The following is a 19,588-nucleotide window of genomic DNA, read 5'->3' on the forward strand; positions in this document are numbered from 1 at the left end:
AAATGGCATTTCTTCAGTAACAGGAGTCTAAATGTGTTTAGCAGCATACACCATGAGGTTTTTATTTCTCTTCATTAATAAAAAGACCCATCATTGTCGAGGATGCCTGCATTGCATAAGCTAATGTAAATCAAGCCTTCTAACCTCTAGGTGAGTTCCTTTCACTAGCTCCACTGCAAACATATTTATTCTCAGTATCTTGCATTAGTATCGTATGACCAAAAGCTTGAGTTGTCCTGCCTGCAGCGTGACCCCAGCTGACCCCCCCAGAGGCTGCCTGGCCTGTTGCAGGGCTGGTGGAGTCCTTGCAATATGTCAAAACCCAGGTGTAAAACATAAGGAACTGTCTCCCGAGGGACAGAGGGTTCTCCAGGAAGACACAGCCCGCGGTGAGCGAGCCTCCCATTTGCCTATCCAAGACCAGTGGCAAGGTGCAGGAGCCCACTGGGTCACCCAGCCACGGCTCTCTGCCACTGGGTGCACCCCAGGGCACCGATGACTAGGTCAGAGTCCCTGTCTGACCATTTGTGTTGACACAAAGCTGTGTCAAGGACTATGTGACTGGTAAAGCATCTGACTGAGGAGACACAGTAGTTGATATTTTACTCTGTTTCTTTTCCATGCCTTTCTTTGGGCAGAGCAGTCCTCTATCTGATACCACCATCAGCAGCAGCGATCTTGGCAAAAGGACAATAAAATCTGAGATTATCTTTAAAGAAATAAAATACTCAAACATTGCAGCTGGAAGGCAAACACACGGGATAATTTTTAATTCCAATGAAGTATCACGCCTGCTCTCCAGAAATGGGTATGTCTCCACTTGAGAAGATGAAAGGACTTTTAGGCAGCAGTTCAATGCTATGAACTACGAAAGTGAGCTGCCATCTCCACCCTTACTTCTAGAAAACTGGCTTGTGTTTACAACTGCAGCGTGCAGGCATGATTACATACAGCTCTCCATGCGGGCTGACACAGAGAACAACAGAGTTCTTGCATTCAAATCAGATACTTTATAATGTATTTCTCATATGTCTTTTCCTGTTTTGTCTGAAAGAATAAGTGGCTTTGTAATGTGGTTTGAAAGAGTTAAAAAATTATTTTAACAAAAGATAGATGAGGGAAAAACCCAGACCGTAAAGCAGAAAGCAACTCTGAACCCTTCAAAATAAATGTGAAGGTTTTACCATAACCTGTTTGGATTTTCCCCAAATAAAAGGGCTGAAGGAAAAAGATGATGCATATTCATTTTTTTTGGATCTTTTTTATTCAAAAGTTTTCAAAGAAATAAAACAGAAAAAAGCTAACAATCTAATCAAATTTACAGTTCAAAAATGTCTTTTGGCGTTTAACAACAAGTCCTAGGAAACAAAACTACAGAGTTATCTTGAACCGGACAAATAAGTTACCACTGGCAAGTTTGTGGCACTAGTAAAACAAAAATAAAAAATTAACTCTCTTGATCATATAGATATCTCTATGAAAATCTTTTTTTTTTTTTCAATCTGTACAAAAGGTCTTTCTTCATAAATTAATTTTTTATAATTTAATGGCTGTCTACTATGTGATGTTTAAGTAACTGATTATTTCTTTATGTACAGAGGTTAAATTTCCCAAATCTTACCCAGACAATGAGTATGGCACTTAGTTCAGACATTTCTGGCAGCAGCTCTTCCCTCCCTCTAACAGAGCTATCATACTGCAGTTTTAATTAACGCAAAAATATCAAGTAGTGAGAGATCCAAGTTTGGAAAGTTACCAGATACAGGCAAGGTGCTGCAGGAAGTCTGGACTTTTACAAAGCAGTAATATTCCAGGGAGCATAGAACCAATAATACCACAACTTTTTAAAAAAAGAAAAAACAAAAACACATCTCTTATGACTATGTATTTCACTAGAATCTACACTTTTCAGAGCAGCAATTTACTTTTGAAACTATGAAATGTCACCGACATCTATACTCCAATACTCACACAAAATTTAAAAACTAAAAAATACTTGAAAGAAACAACTGCTTAGCCCTAGCTCCTGAGCTAGGATGATTTGGTCTGTGGAAACAGGGAGGGCCAGCAACCTGTCCCAATACAAAAGGAAATAAACTTTGAGGTAGATAACTGATCATATACAGCTGACCAGAGAAGTACACAGTTTTGGAAGACAACTTAATTTATCATTCGATTTAAAACATATGCAATTGTAATAAAGAGCTTTAGTAGCAGTGAATTATCTAATATGTGAAGTACAAATAACTGTGTATTTATGAATCAGGAATTTCATAGTTTCAAAATTTGTTTTCTTTACACTTAACACTTGTAGTGATGATGTAAAGTGTGGCACTGCTTGGATCCAAGTCTTCCTTCATGCTTTTGTGTCCATACATCAATTAAAATTATAAAACCTAAATGCAAATGTACAAAAAAGGCACATTCTCCTAACCGCAAACTGGTCCGGCAAAAATAAAGAGTACAGAAGACATAATGCTGAGACAAATCAGAATTATTGGTTACTGGCTCTTTGTTCTTTGGTAAAGTTACCTTTTAAAAGTGCCAAGTCTTTATTTTTATTTACCTACTATAGAGAGCTAGTACCCAATCAATTATGTTTCTACTTACATCTCAGCATATGTTTGAAAACGAGTCCTTTAGCTTTTGCCATTTTGCTGTAATAGCAACTTTTCTGTTTGCTAAGTCTCAGCACAATCCTCATCCTAAAGCACTATCATTAGTAAAAAGGAAGGACAAAAACATTCGGTGATATCCCCGCCCCAAACTTCCTACTCTACCTATGCTAAAACTAGAACATCAAGTTAGTTTCTGAAAAAAGGCAAAAAAAGATTTTACATTGCATCATACAGCAGAGTTCCTAAATCATTCAAACTACCAGAGGGATCTATTGGCATATGGCCTTACAAACAATTTTTCCTATTAAAATTTCCCCAGTCAGAAAATGTGTTTCACACAAAACATTTTTTTCCCCTCTTGCATTTCACTACCTTACATATTATGTGAAAAATCATAAAAAACACTTACTACACATTAAAAAAGCCAAATTTTCAGCAATTTTTATTGACTACCTTTAAAAGCCCTATGCTGCTGTTTTACAAGGCATAATAGACCAGCTCATTTGGTCAAAGCATTCTACACCATTAGTTTGGACTACCTACTGAAACAGCTACAGCATTGAAAGATTTAAGGCAAATTGGAATTTATAGAAAAGGATAAGACACTTCACACTACATTGAAAGAAAAACAGAAAGCTAAAAGACCAGACACTATAACTGCAACACTGCACTAAGCAACAATCACACACTGCAAGCACAGAACATCATCTTAGATGTTTTACTACTTTAAACTTCAGAAAAACCCATTTCATACAATTAAAAAAAAAAAAAAAACCAAAATAAAAATAAACCAAAACACAAATTCTGTCATGCACGTGAATAAGTCTTCATGGTCATCTGTGCATACACAGAAATTTGAATTTTTTTTTTTTTTTGCGTCATAACACTTGATAAAAATTTTTTTTTTACTAAAATAAACCTGTTCATGGGAACAGCTACTAGATGAATTTAAGGTTTTTTTCTTATGCACCTTATAGAACTTATAGCAAAAATAGTTTTAGTTGATTTCATTATAAATAACATTTTCAAGAACCTGTGCAAAACTGTCAATAAATCCTAAAGCACAATTGATCAGTAAAATCCATGATTGTTTCAGCCTTTGCGCCCTTCTCCAGGCCAGGTCAACACTGGACATCTGTAACACAGAAAGGTCAGAGCTAGAGCAGAGTTACAATTGCATGGGGTTTTTTCTAATGTAGCTGTCCATAAAATTAAACCATCTCCTATTTAGACAGCTGTGAGAAGACTAAGTTAATCTGAGTACAAATCTGAGAAGTAACAGGTGGCACTACAGGTACTTGGCCTTTCCCAGGACAGGGCTCTCTGCCAGGAAACAGCCTGCATGCTGTTTTCCCCCTCTACCTCCAATACCTGTTCAGCATGCAGAGTTCCCACTTGGGAAGAATGCATTCAAACCTATTTCTTTTTTTTGTTGTTTATTATTGTTTTTTCTTTTTAATTTACCAAAAATGGTTGAGCGTGTGAGCTTACTCCTGCAGCATCTCCAAGGTTTTTGATCTCTGGAAAAGGAACACAACTTTCTTTTGGTGCAGCCCCAGGGAGATTACGTACAAGTTACAAGAGCCAACGCATAGACAGCTACTGTGCCTCCATGATGGCTAATACTTAACAGCAATTCAAGGCTCATTAAATTTGAAGGAAGATGTCTCAATTTACTATATTGGCTTATATTGCCATATGAGTTTAAAAAAATACCTAGCTAATGAAAAAAAGTTTAGACAATTTTTGAATTTCTCTAGGCAAGACAAAGTCTGATATTTTAAGGTTTGTACATTTAGAGGGGCATATATAATTATAACAGGGTTTTTTTGAGGGTCTTGGACTATTTTCACATAGCAGCAATTTTTTAAAAAAGAAGCTATAAAGTTATTAAATGTAGCTGTCAAAGGAAAGACACTGTGTATTTCTGATTGACTGCATCCAGTTGTGCAAACGTGCTAGTTGTCATTTAACCCTTATTTATGGTAATACGTAGACCGACTTTTAATAGGACATTCCCAAAAGTGCTGCATGTGCACTTAGAAAGAAGTTTCAATTTGACAATAGTAACAAAGCCACAGCAATTAAGAGACATTGAGGGCAAGAAATAACTGTCAGCTCCCTCCCCTTCACCTGTCTGAAAAATGACAAGTACCAACATGTTCCAGGGACAGAAATACCAAATGCCATACTCTGAGGCTGAAATCAGTTGAGTAATATTAACCTTCCCCACATGTCCACTGCTGACATAGATTGAACTGGCTCCTACTGCATTTAAATCCAGGTAATAGTACTTCTCTGAAGAATAAAATACATGCAGGACTGGCTTACATCAAACGCACAGAGCTGATCACAGAGCTCGGTATTCTACACAGAATCATCGTTATGTGTCTCAAATGGCAACACATCTCATCCTTTCAGGAGACTAAATGCTGATCCTCCTGCCTGGCGCCAGCCTACGGGAAAGACACTGTGGGGCTAGGAGAGAGGGGCACGACAGGGAGATGACATGCAGGATTACGCTTCACTGTCTACCACAGATCTCTATTGGTAAGGAGGTTTTACATGCCCACAGGGAAGACTTAAGGCAAAACAAATAATTCCTTGAAAAGTGGTTAACACCAGCCAATAGCCTTGGCATAGGAAACATGCAGGAGCCATGATTTTAACACTGCGAGATGGTAACAAGAAGAGTCTGTGGCTTTGCTGTCTCCCTGCCCTGGATGCAAATCAAGGATGTGGGCTTTCTCTAGATGCCGGCATTCAGCCAGACTACAATAAGAAACACAGGTCATATGTTGCACTATGCAGGCTGTGCCATCTGTTGAATGTGCAAAGTTTCCCTATTGGTTTGTTTCTATCTTTACATTCTTGAACATATAAGAAGTTGTTATGCCAATAATGGGGGTGAGAGCAGTGTTGTCAAACAGCACAGCTGATGTGTGTACTGTCAGATCTATACATTTTAGGGGGAATATCAACACAATCAGAAGTTCCTCACACATAACTGATCATGATTTTTGAGTATCTAATAAATGCCATGAAAGCTGAAGAAAAAACCCTTCTAAGATGACCTCTAGCACATTATTGCAGCTGAACAGAATTTTTCAGTATGAGGTCTTACAAAATTTGATGAAGAAAATTATGTACTCAAGCTACCTTATTTACAAAGCACTGGGAAAAAGTTAAGGTACATCTAATTCCAGAATTTTAAAACATGGAGAATGTTTAAGGGGATGGTTAGAACAAACAACGTTTTCAGAATGGCAGTCTACAGAAAGCAAAAATTTTGCATGGAAGGAGTTTAGGTAAAGCTAATGAATGGTTAGTAAAGGCCATGCAGGTAAAACCAGAGGAAACCTGGTGTAGGAAACAGCTCTAGAATTAGAGCCAAGCTAGGACGTGGATTAAAATTAATTGACAAAATTCTGGACCAAACAGCTTTTTCCTAGAATACAGGATGAGCAAAGAAGTCTTCAGGAGCAAGGATTTCTAGTAGACCAGCCCCCTGCCTGTGGTCTGTAAGTCAGTCACAAAGCTGCTTCCAAATCTCACATGTACCACAGAACTAGAGGATATTATATGTATAAATACAGTTCCCTTTAGCATTGTCATTCTAGTATTTTTGCACTAATTCATTGTTATTCTTGTATACAGCATGCTGCCAAGATGAACAAATTAAAATACAACATAATCCAGTTATGCTATAGAAGAATTATTAAAACACTATTACTCATAATTCATTAACTCCTGGAACCTGTGCCTCCTTTCCTGGATTCTAACTCTGGCCAAGTTCAAATTAACTTCACTGCCTGTCCCCAGATATTATCAGTGTTATTTATATGATGTAAAAAAAGAAATTCAATTTAGAGAACTGTAAGTTATGCAACAAAATATATTTGAATTCACATCTTCCATTTGACAGGATGAGCCCCTACCTCACAGTTACTTATTTTGCTGATACGTATATGGAGAATGGTCACTGGACGTCTCTACTGTAACCTGTTGTTGACCACTGGCTTCCTGCAAATAAAATGGAAGACAAGACATGAGACACAAAATCAGGCAGCATTATCTGCAATATGTATTTCCATGTGACTCATGCAATTAACAGTCTTCAAATCTTAAGTCTAACATTTCTCAAGTGGGGTAATCCAAATCTGAGGTGTTACCTTCTCATTGATTAACATTTCAGCAAATAGAGAAATAAAATTATCATGCAAACTTTATATTTGTCCAGCTGTTTTGATGATAATTTAAAAAAAAACCTCTAACGTTATAGAAAAAATATATAAAGGGAGCAAATAACTGCTAGTATATTTTGTATCTGCAAATATGAAAGAGCATTCTGCCCCTCTTCTTTTGAGGGCAGCAAGACGACTCAGATCTACTTACCATATGCACAAACACTATTGCTTTGAGTGCTGTGGTGTGACTGGCACTAGGCAACACAAAGAACTGTAGCTGGGACATCACACACAGAGCCCCAGAAACCAGGGAATTAATTCAGCTGACAGTGTTCTGGCAGACAGTGCAACCAGCTCATTACCAAAAGCCTTCCACTGACCCACGTGGGTAGATGCATAAACTGAACTAAACAATTTCTGGAGTTTCTGGACAAATAGACTCTGAAACGACATGTTTTTTTTTTCTTACAGGCCCTGGAAGAGACTGTCGAGCCCTCATTCTGAACACAAAGAGCTGCAGCATACCTTGTCTAACTCCTCTGTTAAAGAAGTACTGACCTATAAAAGGGTGTAAGGTAAGTCAAAATATTAGACAAACTATTGTCTAACATTTAGTTCTACTCTTCACCTGGACTTGCAGAGGGGTTTATTAGACAAATATGCCTGGTATCCTGAGATGCCAGGATAAAATTGTGATTCTTTGCAAAAAGTTATAATAATAGTCTGTTGTCAGAGAAGGTTGTTCACAGGAAAACTGAATGAAAGATCAGAACTATATTATACCTCCTGGCTTGTTCCTTTTGTAAGTTATTTTTCACAAAACACAAAGTTCAACTAAGTTACGCTTATTCAGAAGACTGCTACAAGTACTGTACTGCTACAAGCACAGGTCACTCTTTGTTGTAATACTAGTTACATTAGTTGAGAATAATGGCACTTTATAATTTTAATATACATTGTATTCACAGTACATTTACAGTTACAGTGTTAGGCTTTAAACAGTAGTTTTCCTAGCAAAAGAAAATCTAGTATTATATTCATGTCTCTTATCTCTGGGCTTGTATAAAATATACTGACCTCAACAGGAACCGCTGCTGTTTGGACATGTGTATACTGGGGTATGTAGGCTCCTTGCATAGCTGTTGTGGCTGGCATGTACTAGGAAAGACAGAGAGGCCATTGAGTAAAAGCCAAAAGTAAATTTAAGATTATTCAAAATACCTATCATGATATTGTCTGATAGATATTGACTGTTTCCCTAAAGCAATGTACAGGAACGAAAGACTGTTCTGTCTGAAATCAATAGGCTCTTCAGAAAAGTGAGATACCTGTTTTGAGAAAAGTCAAATTTTGACTTCAAAGACTAGATAAAGGACTTTGCCTTCTCTGTTAATCCCAGTCATCATAATTTCTTTTTTTAATCCTACCTCCTCAGAAAAGAAGGGCCTTTCAGTTTAGAAGCTAGCGTGCATCTCTTCTTCTGGTTTAGTTTCTGTTCCACACTTTGTATTACCTTCTGAAACTCTGATGTCCCAAAGAGCAAAACCAACTATTTTTTCTTTTTTGTTACAACTCTGGAGTTACCTCCTGGGTTGTTTTCATTTGCTTTATTCTATTTATGCATTTCCAATTTCTGATCAGCTAATAGACTGAATAAAAACTGAAAAATATGATTTAAGAATTGAGACAGTTCCGAGTATTTTTTTGGATGAAAGACTACTTAAAGGATTACTTTTTTCCTAAATGCAAGCTGCACATGCATACTGTGATCTATACACCGTATTTCTACTGGTGTAAAGTCTATTTTGTATTAAAATGCTACATACTGTTCCAGTACTGCCTAATGAAAGATGACTCATCTGCTGTGTCAGAGGGCTTATCATCGACGCAGGCTGTAGTGACATGGTGTGGTCCATGGAGGGAGTCAGTACAGCACCCTGTTAAAACAGAAAAAGAAAGAAATGGTTGCAGCAGCACTCAGATTTTAATTACATTTTTGATTAGAGAGACTAAGTACAGGCTGGCCTTTCGAGGGGAGGTACCACAAGAACTCTCCGTAAACCCAGGCACTGACTCAGGACACAGGTCTGGGGCACTCTGACTATTCTACTCCAGCAGATGTGTTTTGCACAGTTTGGTTGATGGGTAAGAACTGCACTGACTTCCTGTTGAACACGCAACAGATGTACAATGCACTTGAGGCACCTGCTCAAAACACTCTGCAAAATACAAGTTTAATCAGATGCTAACTTTAGAGCAAATATTTGCACACATTACCAGGTACAGATTCACCCAGCTTAAGCTCTGGAATTTTGGGCTTTAGGAAGAAACGGTTGCCTCATCTTTAGGAATGGAGGCTTTGAAGGAACATTTGTGTTAGGGGAATTCTACCTGTCATATGCCGTGTTCACACACAAGACAGAGCTGCCCTGATTAATGGCTGGTTTCATTAGCACACACACGCTTTAGAAGAGTGGGTTAGCAATGCTGTGTAGAAGATGGATTCTTTGTCTAAATACTAGCTACTGTGATGACCTTTCTATCACTCCTGCACCATTTTGTTAACTTCATAAAAAGAACGTGTGTAATTTTTAAACACTTGAGATTGCTAAATATGGAGGGCACACTCGTAAGGTTTTCAGAGTTATCTGAAATGGAGGGTTATCAACAAATTTCACTTTACCAATCACGTTCTACAAAAACATTTCCAAATACTTTGTAAGACTTATGCTTGCAGAAGCGTTGATTAAAATTATGGGAGCTCAAAACTAACTGAAATAATTGCAGTGTAGCGAAAGCCAGTATTTTGAATCAATAATTAATCCTTAAAAAGAAAAAAGAAAAGAAAAAAACCCTACAGAGTATAGCTGGAAAAACAACCATGTGATTAGTGTAGATGAAATGAGTCACAGGCACATCAAACACTAAAAGAATTTCCTGTCTGTAGACTGCAGGCTTCTCTGCAAAGCAAATGAGCAAGACAGCACCAGTCTTTGCACAGGCCAAAACTGAGCTGAAGTCAGGAATCTAGATCTTTATTTTCAACTGTGAAACTTCAACTTGTGAAACTAATACATCTTATAGCATTGTAACATATTGTGTCTTTCACAGCATAATTTGCAAGTTTTTTTAAATAAAAATCTATGTTGACAGAAAGTAAGGTTAAAAGCAATTGTGTGTGTGTGTGTTTAACATCAAAAACCACACATACAACACCAATTAAGTGTCTGAGAGAGTATTCTGGTTCAGTATCACCTTCTCTGCTTGCACAAGAAGAAAATGTTCTGCCAAGAAGATTTACGTCCTATAATCTGCATGGAGAGGTTAATTAAAGTCAAGACAATATCCCTTCTATATCTGGAAACAGACTTGTTTGTTAACTACAGGACTGCATATATTAAAGCGCCTGTTATTATTTATAATGCTTAAGAAACCTCACAAGTCTCAGATATAATAGCAGTTTATTGGCAAATGACATAGATAAGAAGAAAAATATCATGGGAGAGTATGGATTAGAATGCCTGACTGTCTGGTACAGATGCCACAGCCAAAAGTGCAGGGAGACTAGCATTACTCATGAGTGGTGAAGCCGGAACAAGCTACGCAGGTTTTCTCAAGTGAATGCCCATAATGTCACTTATATCACTACATCCATCTGCCTCTCACAAATTATCCAGTCTCAACTATTCTAGCCCCATTCTAAAACCTTCGATCTTCAATTCCAGCTCCTGATAGGTAAATAGTATGTAAGATATTGGTATTTGCAAAGTGCTTTTCTTTTAAATTAAAAAAAAAGTTTCCTCAGGATGCTGACTTGGTAATTGCCCTCATCATCTCCATACCCTGAAGGCAACTTTCTTTTTTTCCTAATAAAATGAGGCCCCAACTCAGGTTACTATCTTTGTTTGTCTTTTCATTTTGATCCATGATCTTAATTATTAAGTAATTGTAAAAACGCTGGAAGTAATTGGGCAGGAATCTACCTATTTCCTGTTGTTTAAAGTATGTAAAGTGTTTATACAATCAGTAACATGACAACAGAGATGTATAAAAACTTACTGGGTGCTGCATTATATATGGTTGAGGCTGCATCCAAGAAGGACTCTGAACCTAGAACAACATCAGATTTTTATTTTTCATTTTAGTCATTCTCTTCCTGAATACTCCAACTGAGATACAGTAACAATTTAATAAATCATGTTAACAAGCCCCCTCCCCTTTTTAATGCAAGTAGTCACTCTGTGGAGCAACATTGATTCCTGTGAGAACTGTATTTGTTGTACCTGTAAATCAGAAACAAGATTTGGAGACAATATACCACATACACTTTTCAGAACAGTATGCTATCCTTTTAGTGCAGGTCTCAGAAACTTTATAAAACACACTGAAAGGGTTCAAACAGATGCATGAGAGGCCTCTGCTGTGTTGAAAAAGGAGGCACCTTCTGTGTTTGAAATTCCTTTGGCAAAAAGTATTTGGGATCTCAGGAGGTATACCATTTGCTTTCTAGTGTGATCGGAATAAAATAAATTACTGGATTTTCACAAGGGAAAAAGAAACCAGGAATTCTGCTGGAATCTTCTTCCAAAAACAAGAAGATTTAGAACTGTTCTTCTCCAAGACATTGTGGTATGTTATTCCTAAAGCAGAGGGAGAGGAGGGAGAGGAGAAGGTTCTGACGAGCATTCCCGCTCTGGCAACTAGCACGTTCTCTCTCCAGGAACACTGCCAACCCAAATACTTACATTGAGGTAGGATGCTTAACTTTGCATGACAAGGTAAATGAAAAAGATTAAAAGGTAAACTAATAGGTTATATGGTTATCTTAGTTAAAAAGAGCTAGTTGCAACAGCTTCTTGAAAAAGTGTGCTGCAAGAAATATTACAGGCAAGAATGGAAATGTTTCCTCCCCTCCTCCTGTAGGTGTGTAGGATCAGGCAGGATTCTGACCTGCACTCCACATGCAGAACTGGCTCACCACTGCCGACAGACATTTAAAGCCCCTTAAACAACTCTACCATCATTCCCAGAGTCCTGTGAACAGGACAGTTAGACAAACAATCTTGAAAAAAATCCAGGTGAGGTATTTTCTGCAAGATAGAAATGTTTCCTCCTTCCTTTTGGTACTGACTTTCAAATCACTTTTTCAATCAGAAAAAGAGCAAACAGGAGTTCAAAAAAGGAAAACGCTTGAACCCTCCCTTTCCTCAGGCAAAGGCTTAATGGCAAAAATACTGGTACAGCCTGACTAAAGCTTTGACTCATCTACTCATACTATGATAGTAACTAGCTTAGAACTGTCATTTGGGTATACACCAGTTGCAGAAACAAATACTAGCCAAAACTTTATTAAAATTGTTTACCTTTAATAAGAATAAATCTAGGAACAGGTTATACCATGCCTCCACAAAAAAATAAATAAATCATGCTCTCGTGATATGTCCTGTTGTAGATGACAGAATGCTGCAGGTTTCGGTGTGAAGGGATCAGTAATGAAGACGTGACTCATACTCAAACTGTGAAACTCTTCTGGCCAAGAACCTCCTTCCTCCCCAGTACAGAATACTTGAATTTAATTTTCAGTTCCTATTACAGTGGCACTTTAAGCATGATGATGTTAATAACTCCATCCACAATAATTTAGGTTCCCTGCCATGTATAGTGAAATACCAGTAACAACACTTCTGGAAACATACAGTATTATGGCCTGCCTTTCTCCAAGCCCAGAAAAGTGATACTATATACCTAAGAAGTATGTTTCCATGACAACCTCCAACTTTTACTTGGATTCTGAATATCTGAGAGTATGATATTGATTAATAATTTATACTTTAATAAAGAACAGCAGCTAATTCTCCTGGAATTTTTTCTGGGTAAGAACTTGCTGTAATTTTTGAAGTATTGGTGTACAAAGCAGAATGATTCAATATACTGAAAAATGCAGTATTAGCATTGTCTGCTGAGAGCAAACATAGTGTTGCACATTTCACCTCAGAAATTAATATAAAATTAATCCAGCTGCCCTTTACTCCAGAGTGCACTGTTTAACTCCTACATAACACTTTGCTCATGCAAGAAGGTATTAGACCTCCAAACTAATACTAGACATTTCTTCCTCATTCTTCTCACCTGGAATGGGAGGGTACGTAAAAATTTCTTCAAGGAATACTGACCAAATGGCCCACAGGGCCTCTGTTAGCTTTCTATATGCCTTCTGCATAGCTTTCTATATGCCTTCTGCATAGCTTTCTATATTCAGTTTCACCCATGGTAAGCTAGAAAACTCAGCACGTCTCTCTCACTAAAAAGCAAACACCCTCTTTTTCTTCCCCTGACCCATAGATATAAGAATATTACAAATTTAATTAGTTTTGGTTATTTATGACCTGAATCACTGATGTTTACTTCATCTCTGTGTTAAACAGTAAAATGCCAAAATAGCTGATCATTTCGCTTACACGGGGATAAGAGGCATGTCTCCAGCAGTAATTACACAGCATACATCTGAGACTGCCATACCAGCTGCATTAAATGCAAGGTGTTTGTAAACTGAAATGTACGATGCCCTAAAATTGAGCATTCCTAAGAGAGTTATCTCAAAGTACAGAAACTGTTCCGTATAATTTCTCAGCATGTTGAATTGTTTGTCAATATCCCTTGGTGGGAACTCAAGATGATACCTATCAAAATTCCTTTTCAGGAAGCTTTGGACTGGGCTCCGAGAACAAAAAACACGCATGAATCAAGTTGTAATTTATTGTTCTAAACAAAGTAACTTTTGGTTTAGAAACACAATTCTAGATTATTAAATGCTTTACTCCTAATATAAAAATACTGAATTTGAATGCTAATGTAAATTGAACTCTAACCTCATTTTCAAATTTCCTTCTCTAATATCAAGCAAGTTTCTACACACTTCTTAGTACAACTGTTGGGCACTTTTTTTTTCCCCCCCACTGAAACAACCTGGAGGAAAGGTCAAAAAGCAGGGAGAAATATTTTTGCAACAGAATTCAACTAAATCAAGAAGGTTTTAAGTAAAGAATAATTATTTTAAATATGCATTATTGACACTAACAGAACTTGACCAAGAGAAAATTAAAAACCATACATGAAGTGCAGAAGTGGCTACAAATCCTTAGCCATCAGCACAGGTTAGAGACTTTTGCAAGACACCACATATCTCATTAAACTGTTGTGCTTCCTGAAACACACTTTTAGTTTTTAAGGCCATAATTTTCACGCTGTAGAGCACAACCAGGCCACTTCATTAAAATGAAACATTATTGGAAAATTCATAAAACCAGATGTAGCAACTGATAAATAAACATAGCTGAAATGGTTCATTGGAGTTTAAGGTCTAAATACAAACCTGGTATGTGGAAACTGGAGAAGCAATATACGGCGTAATAGATGTCTGAGTGATCATTCTGTTTGCTGTAATACTGTAGGGTGATGGATAAAATCTAGAAAATAGAGAAATATTTATTAAATGCCAGTTCTGTGCATCTTTCATAATGCAAACTTTTTTTTCTTAGTGTACCGTTATTTAACATACCCATTTTGTAAAGCAGCTGTGGTTGGATCATATGTGAGTGTCATTCCAGCCTTAAAAAAAAAAAAAAAAAGTGGAAAGAAAGAGTGACAAAATTCATTTTGATTGTAAATTATTTCTCTTATTCCTTCTTTAGTTGTATTATTTTTTTTAACTGAAAATTTCTATTGAAATAGTTTATTACTATAAGTTAGGGAAAGGTTAATTGACAGAAGTAATTATATAGTGATGAGAGTCAGCGATATTGACTATGAATACAAATTTCCAAGTTCCCAGCATGAGGAACAAAATGCAATTTGTGAAATGTCTGGCTAAGAGAACATGTGTGTGTCTGAGAGGCAGGGCATGAAGATGACTACACTAGGGTGTTGCCTACAATATATTAACCATAAGAATGAATGGGGAGTGCTGTTTTTCAGAAAACATATTTGCATTTTCTTGTATCACGTAAATGAGGTGTCTAGGCTTGCTAACCACAGTAAGCCTATGAAACTATTATCTTGAACATTAAAGATTAAAAAGCTGTGACTGAAAAAACCTCATGCTGCACTGCATTGCTATACTATTTTAATCTTATGAAAGTGATGTGCATTTCAGTGCTGCATAAATCAAATAATTATTTACTACCTATAAATAAAGTTATGTTTCAGGCAGTTTTATAATATGAAAGATCTCAGGCATATTCCTGACCAAGTTGAAGGATATTTTATTGTTCACTTTAATGATGTAGGATTTAGTGCTTCATGTTTTCCTTTTTTTCCTCTTAAAAAAGATACAGTTAAGTATTTTATAGAGTTGCAAACTGTCAGGTAAGAGTTGCTTGCACATTTTTAATATGCCGAAGACCCAAGCCAAGAAGTCTCAATGCCCATCATTTTCATAAGTATTCACTATTGCACACCCACACTAAAGCTTGAAGGGAGGACTTACAAGTCTCACCTCGCCTTCTCTGTGCCATGCTCTTCCATTCTGTATATATTTATTCTGATTCTGTCTCTTTTTCTGTCCTCCATCAGCAAACTTGCACAATAAAGGTTCTGCAGGAACTGAGAAGGAAGAAGGAATATTATCATAGAATGGTTTAGTTGAAGTAGTGCTCATACACAGGTGTTCGGCACTCCAAATGAGGTATGGTTTTTAAGTTATATTCCCAATATAACCGTGTTAAATAACATGGACTCATACTACAGCATCAACGACTGTTCTGGATATCACAAAGATAGCTTCTACACACAAAGAGAGCATCTCGAATGCCTTATATCTTTGATTTTAAATTACTGCTCTAAAACCTGTTGGAAAGAAACACGGTCTGTATTTTCTGAGTATGTGTCTGTTGGTCTGAGGATGAATGAGAACTGAATCTGAATTCTGAGTTTTCCCTCTTAGGAGGTACATCTAAGGACGTTGGAGAATAAATCTGGCCAAAGACCTTTAATATAATTCCCCCCACCCCTTGGAGGCTTCAGAAATGTCCCAAAACTTAAACTGCTCTGCTCATCCATGAGCTGGCACAGTACCTCCACTTACTTTAACCAGCAGGGTGGAGTGGGTAGCTGTATCTCTTGCCATCTTGCACTGAAAAAATGCCACAACTGCCCATTCCCTTTTTATCTCTACTCTATAAAGAGAACACAATGCAACCAGAAGTTCTTCAAGATTTTTCTTTTATCTTGTTTTTTGCATACTGTCATGAAATGGTCTTACTAAACTTTTTTTTTTTTTTTGCATAACATAATCCTGACCATGACTTCAATTTTTAATGTCAAAATTCAAGCAATGAAAAAAAAAAGTTTGCATAGTATTATTTCCCTGTTACTAGCTTCAACTGCAATAGTTTCCAAATACCTAGGGCTGAAGAACAGCTCTGCTACATCACACCACACCCTCCCTAATCACAGGGTGGAAGCAGTGTTAGAACTTAGAACTGAACACTTCTCTGCCAATAATTCCTGACACATGAGCTGTCTAAGCTTTACCATGATGCTCCTCCAATCATTCTCTGTTTGGAAACACCTTCATGAGACACGGTTGGATCTGAAAACACGCAAGTTTCCAAATCCAGAGTAAACACACGGAGTGGGAGGGCCACCCACAAAAAAACAACCCCAAGAAAAATTGTAGTGCATCTGTATCATGAAACAAAATCTATTAGTATAACCATGGCCAGTGCTGATGTGCTCTTCACTCTCTGCATTACAAAAGACAGTTGGTATTGAAAACTTCAGAGACTTATAACCTGGCAAAGAGTTTGACTTTTAGAACTTTGGCATAAAACAAGCACTAATGGCTAAGTCATCCCTGGCTTTGGATGGCATAACTAAAACACTAGCTCTGGTTCTACTGGGAATATATCCACTTCTGCATGATATATCTTTTAACAGCCTTCTGTATAAAAGATGGATGGAGTGGGAGACAGAACTGGTATGTGGTTCCCTGTCTCATCTCCAACACTGACCACACATCTGTCAGAGTCTTGTACATCTCCTACCCGTGTGCTGCAGTCAAAAAACTTTAATACCAGAGAGTTGGACTTTAGTATTAAACATGACAACTGAATTAATTTAAAATACATTATCTTACAGAGAATGGTAATTAAAATCCTATAATCATACAATAAACCAGGGAAAGGTTAGGCTAATGACACTGGGAAAAGTATTGGAGACCTATGGACAGTGCAGTAAATGTGCAAGGAAATCACAGAAACCCTAAAGTAGGAGATAGAAACTAGTGATCACTGTCTTCAAAATTTTGCATTTCTGAGGGGATTCCTGGCATTCCCAGAAATGGGTTTTGCTCTGGGGTCTTCTATCATGAGAAGCAACTTCTGTCTTGGCATATTTGGGGCAAAAAGGTACTATAACAATATGCTGATGGAAAATCTGATGTTACTTTATAAGCTAGATCCCAGTAACCTTGGTCATATCACACAGCATTTTAATCCACATACAGTTCTGTTGAAATAAGAGGAATTAATCTCAGAAGACGTTAGCCAATATGGGTAAAATTGTCAGGTTCTGGTCTGAAATTATTTTGACTCTGATTTTACGCAGTGAGGAAAAACTGCCTTAAAAGAAAAAAAAGCTCTTCCCCAAGTTGAGTATCTCTGGCTACTTACAAATTATTTCAAACCACCTAGTATTGTGGAAAGCCCGTGTGACTTCCAAAATACACACTATAAATTTTTGGATGAAGCCAAAAGAAACTAGCATGAGAACAGCTTATAAAGACATCAGAAAATACCGAAAGGTTTCTAGCCCCGTGATTCTGTATTATAGCACTCACAGGTAGTAAATACTTTATTTAAACCTGCATTATGCTTCCATTAAAAATCCCCACAGTGAATTTTACAAAACTTGTCTGAAAGCATTATTTGTTCCTGCATTTCCCACCATCTCAAGATCAAGATAATTCTTCTAAAAAGTCAGAGTAAACCTGTCCAACTGTTTGCATAAAACGTTCATAACAATCTATTTTAAGTAAATACAATGTTTTTGTCAGTAGATAACTGAAAACAGCTAAATTTTAAAGATGAAACATATTCTGTGGTGCATTGGAAACACTCTCCTGAAAAATTTAAAGAGGACGAAAAAATGGAACAAGAATTATCCACATGTATTGGATTTTGCATATGTAATATTCAAAACCTGCACTAATGGAAAAAAAAAAAATTGAAAGGCATTAATGTGTGATTTACTAGAACTCAGTGCTTCATCTTACTCAACACAGCTCTTGTCACAGGAACCCTTGTTTTTCTGACCTTTCAGCTTCTCTTGCTCCTCATTGTAGCCATAAATGAAGCCAAATACTGTGAAAGCTCCAACTCACATGAAAAAAAATGAAGCGGATCGTCTGTTTAATACTGCTAACTGCTGTGGGAAGGCTCTATAGCATTTGCCTTCCCTGAGTCCAGTTCAAGATCCGCACGCTGGTAGTGGGGACTGCCACAATTGAAAACCTAACTGCAATTTTTGGCTGCCCTTACATAGATGTGACCTGAGTACTACTGCGTTCATTGCTTCAAGAATACAATGACTGATGGGTCATCAGAGGGCCATGAGGAGATAAACCTTCATGGGAGCCAAGTATGATCTATTGATCCCCCTCCCACCAAACAATGAACATAGCCCTTACTCTCTTCAAAATTAAATCTGAAATTTATTTCTTCACCTTACTTTTCCTCATATTTTTCGTAAATACGTAAGATATTCTCTCTCTCTTGCACATACAGACATGTAGATATAATATATATACAAACAAAAAACTCCAACAAGCCCAACAGACCAGTCAAGCAATCATTTTGTGGTCCAAGAAGGAAGGGAGAGTCATTTTTATTGTTTAATTGTTGGGAAGTGTGCAGGCCCAGTGATGAAGGGGATCATGAATCATTCAGTGACTTGTCTGTATGTGCAAGACAAGAGGCATAGTATAAATATTCAGAGTTGCATTCACAGCTGAGGCAGCTGATGCAAAAGGCTACGACTGACTGTGGATTTATCCTTCTGCAGCTATGACACCATGTTTAAAATGCTCACTCTACTGACATTTAATGAAAACCAACAGCCACTCTCAATGGTTTATAGATGTCTGCTGAGTTGCTGCCACGGAGGTGTTCTGTAACCATGAGCTTTCACGTGCTTTAACAGCAGGTCAGTGCTTTAAAACCTGGCTGTGAAAAGTGCTGACCATCTCCTCCTGCCCTGAATTACCCTCTTCTAGGGCTAATGTTTTTACAGAAGAAAGATGTAAATGCAATATTACTCCAGAGAGTAAATACTTCCTTGTTGTACACATGTTGTGCAGATGTGTACATTAGAATTCAGTCTTCATTTGTTCAGTATCTACTCAAATATGTACCAGGTGATACTATAAACACAAGAACAAAATTGATGTTCTTATGTTGGATTTTGTGTTTACACACTTGACTTTACATGGCTGATTCCATCAACTTTTCAGTAAACTTTGCTTTCAGATATGAAAACATACAACAAAATAGTTTTAGAATACTACTCTTTTAATCCGTTTTCAATTAAACTGCATCTTTTAGTGACTTTCATAGCTTATTTTCTAGTGACAAAGCATATGGGACTAATGAATTCTAACACTAAAACACCAGTTTAATGACAGAGCAAGCCTGTACAGCTAGAAACTTTTGCCAAAAGCTGTGGGAATTAAAAGAGAAGTTGTGCAACCCAAGATCTCAAGTATCATAGAATCATAGAATAGTTTGG

General features: G+C 37.2%; 1 protein-coding gene across 1 annotated transcript; it reads right to left on the minus strand.

Moving 5' to 3' along the window:
* Positions 1–1,251: 1,251 nt before the first annotated feature.
* On the minus strand, positions 1,252–15,929 carry RBMS1 (RNA binding motif, single stranded interacting protein 1). The gene is made up of 9 exons (XM_010085805.1): positions 15,878–15,929; positions 15,300–15,406; positions 14,364–14,413; positions 14,178–14,271; positions 10,865–10,915; positions 8,632–8,742; positions 7,883–7,963; positions 6,557–6,641; positions 1,252–3,753 (listed from the first exon to the last, which is right to left on the minus strand). The coding sequence occupies exons 1-8, from the start codon at positions 15,927–15,929 to the stop codon at positions 6,564–6,566; spliced, it is 624 nt and encodes a 207-aa protein (XP_010084107.1). The 3' UTR covers positions 1,252–3,753; positions 6,557–6,563.
* Between the last annotated feature and the right edge of the window lie 3,659 nt (positions 15,930–19,588).

Source organism: Pterocles gutturalis, unplaced genomic scaffold (genome assembly GCF_000699245.1).
Source record: "Pterocles gutturalis isolate BGI_N339 unplaced genomic scaffold, ASM69924v1 scaffold25745, whole genome shotgun sequence".
In the NCBI taxonomy this organism is placed as follows: Eukaryota; Metazoa; Chordata; class Aves; order Pterocliformes; family Pteroclidae; genus Pterocles; species Pterocles gutturalis.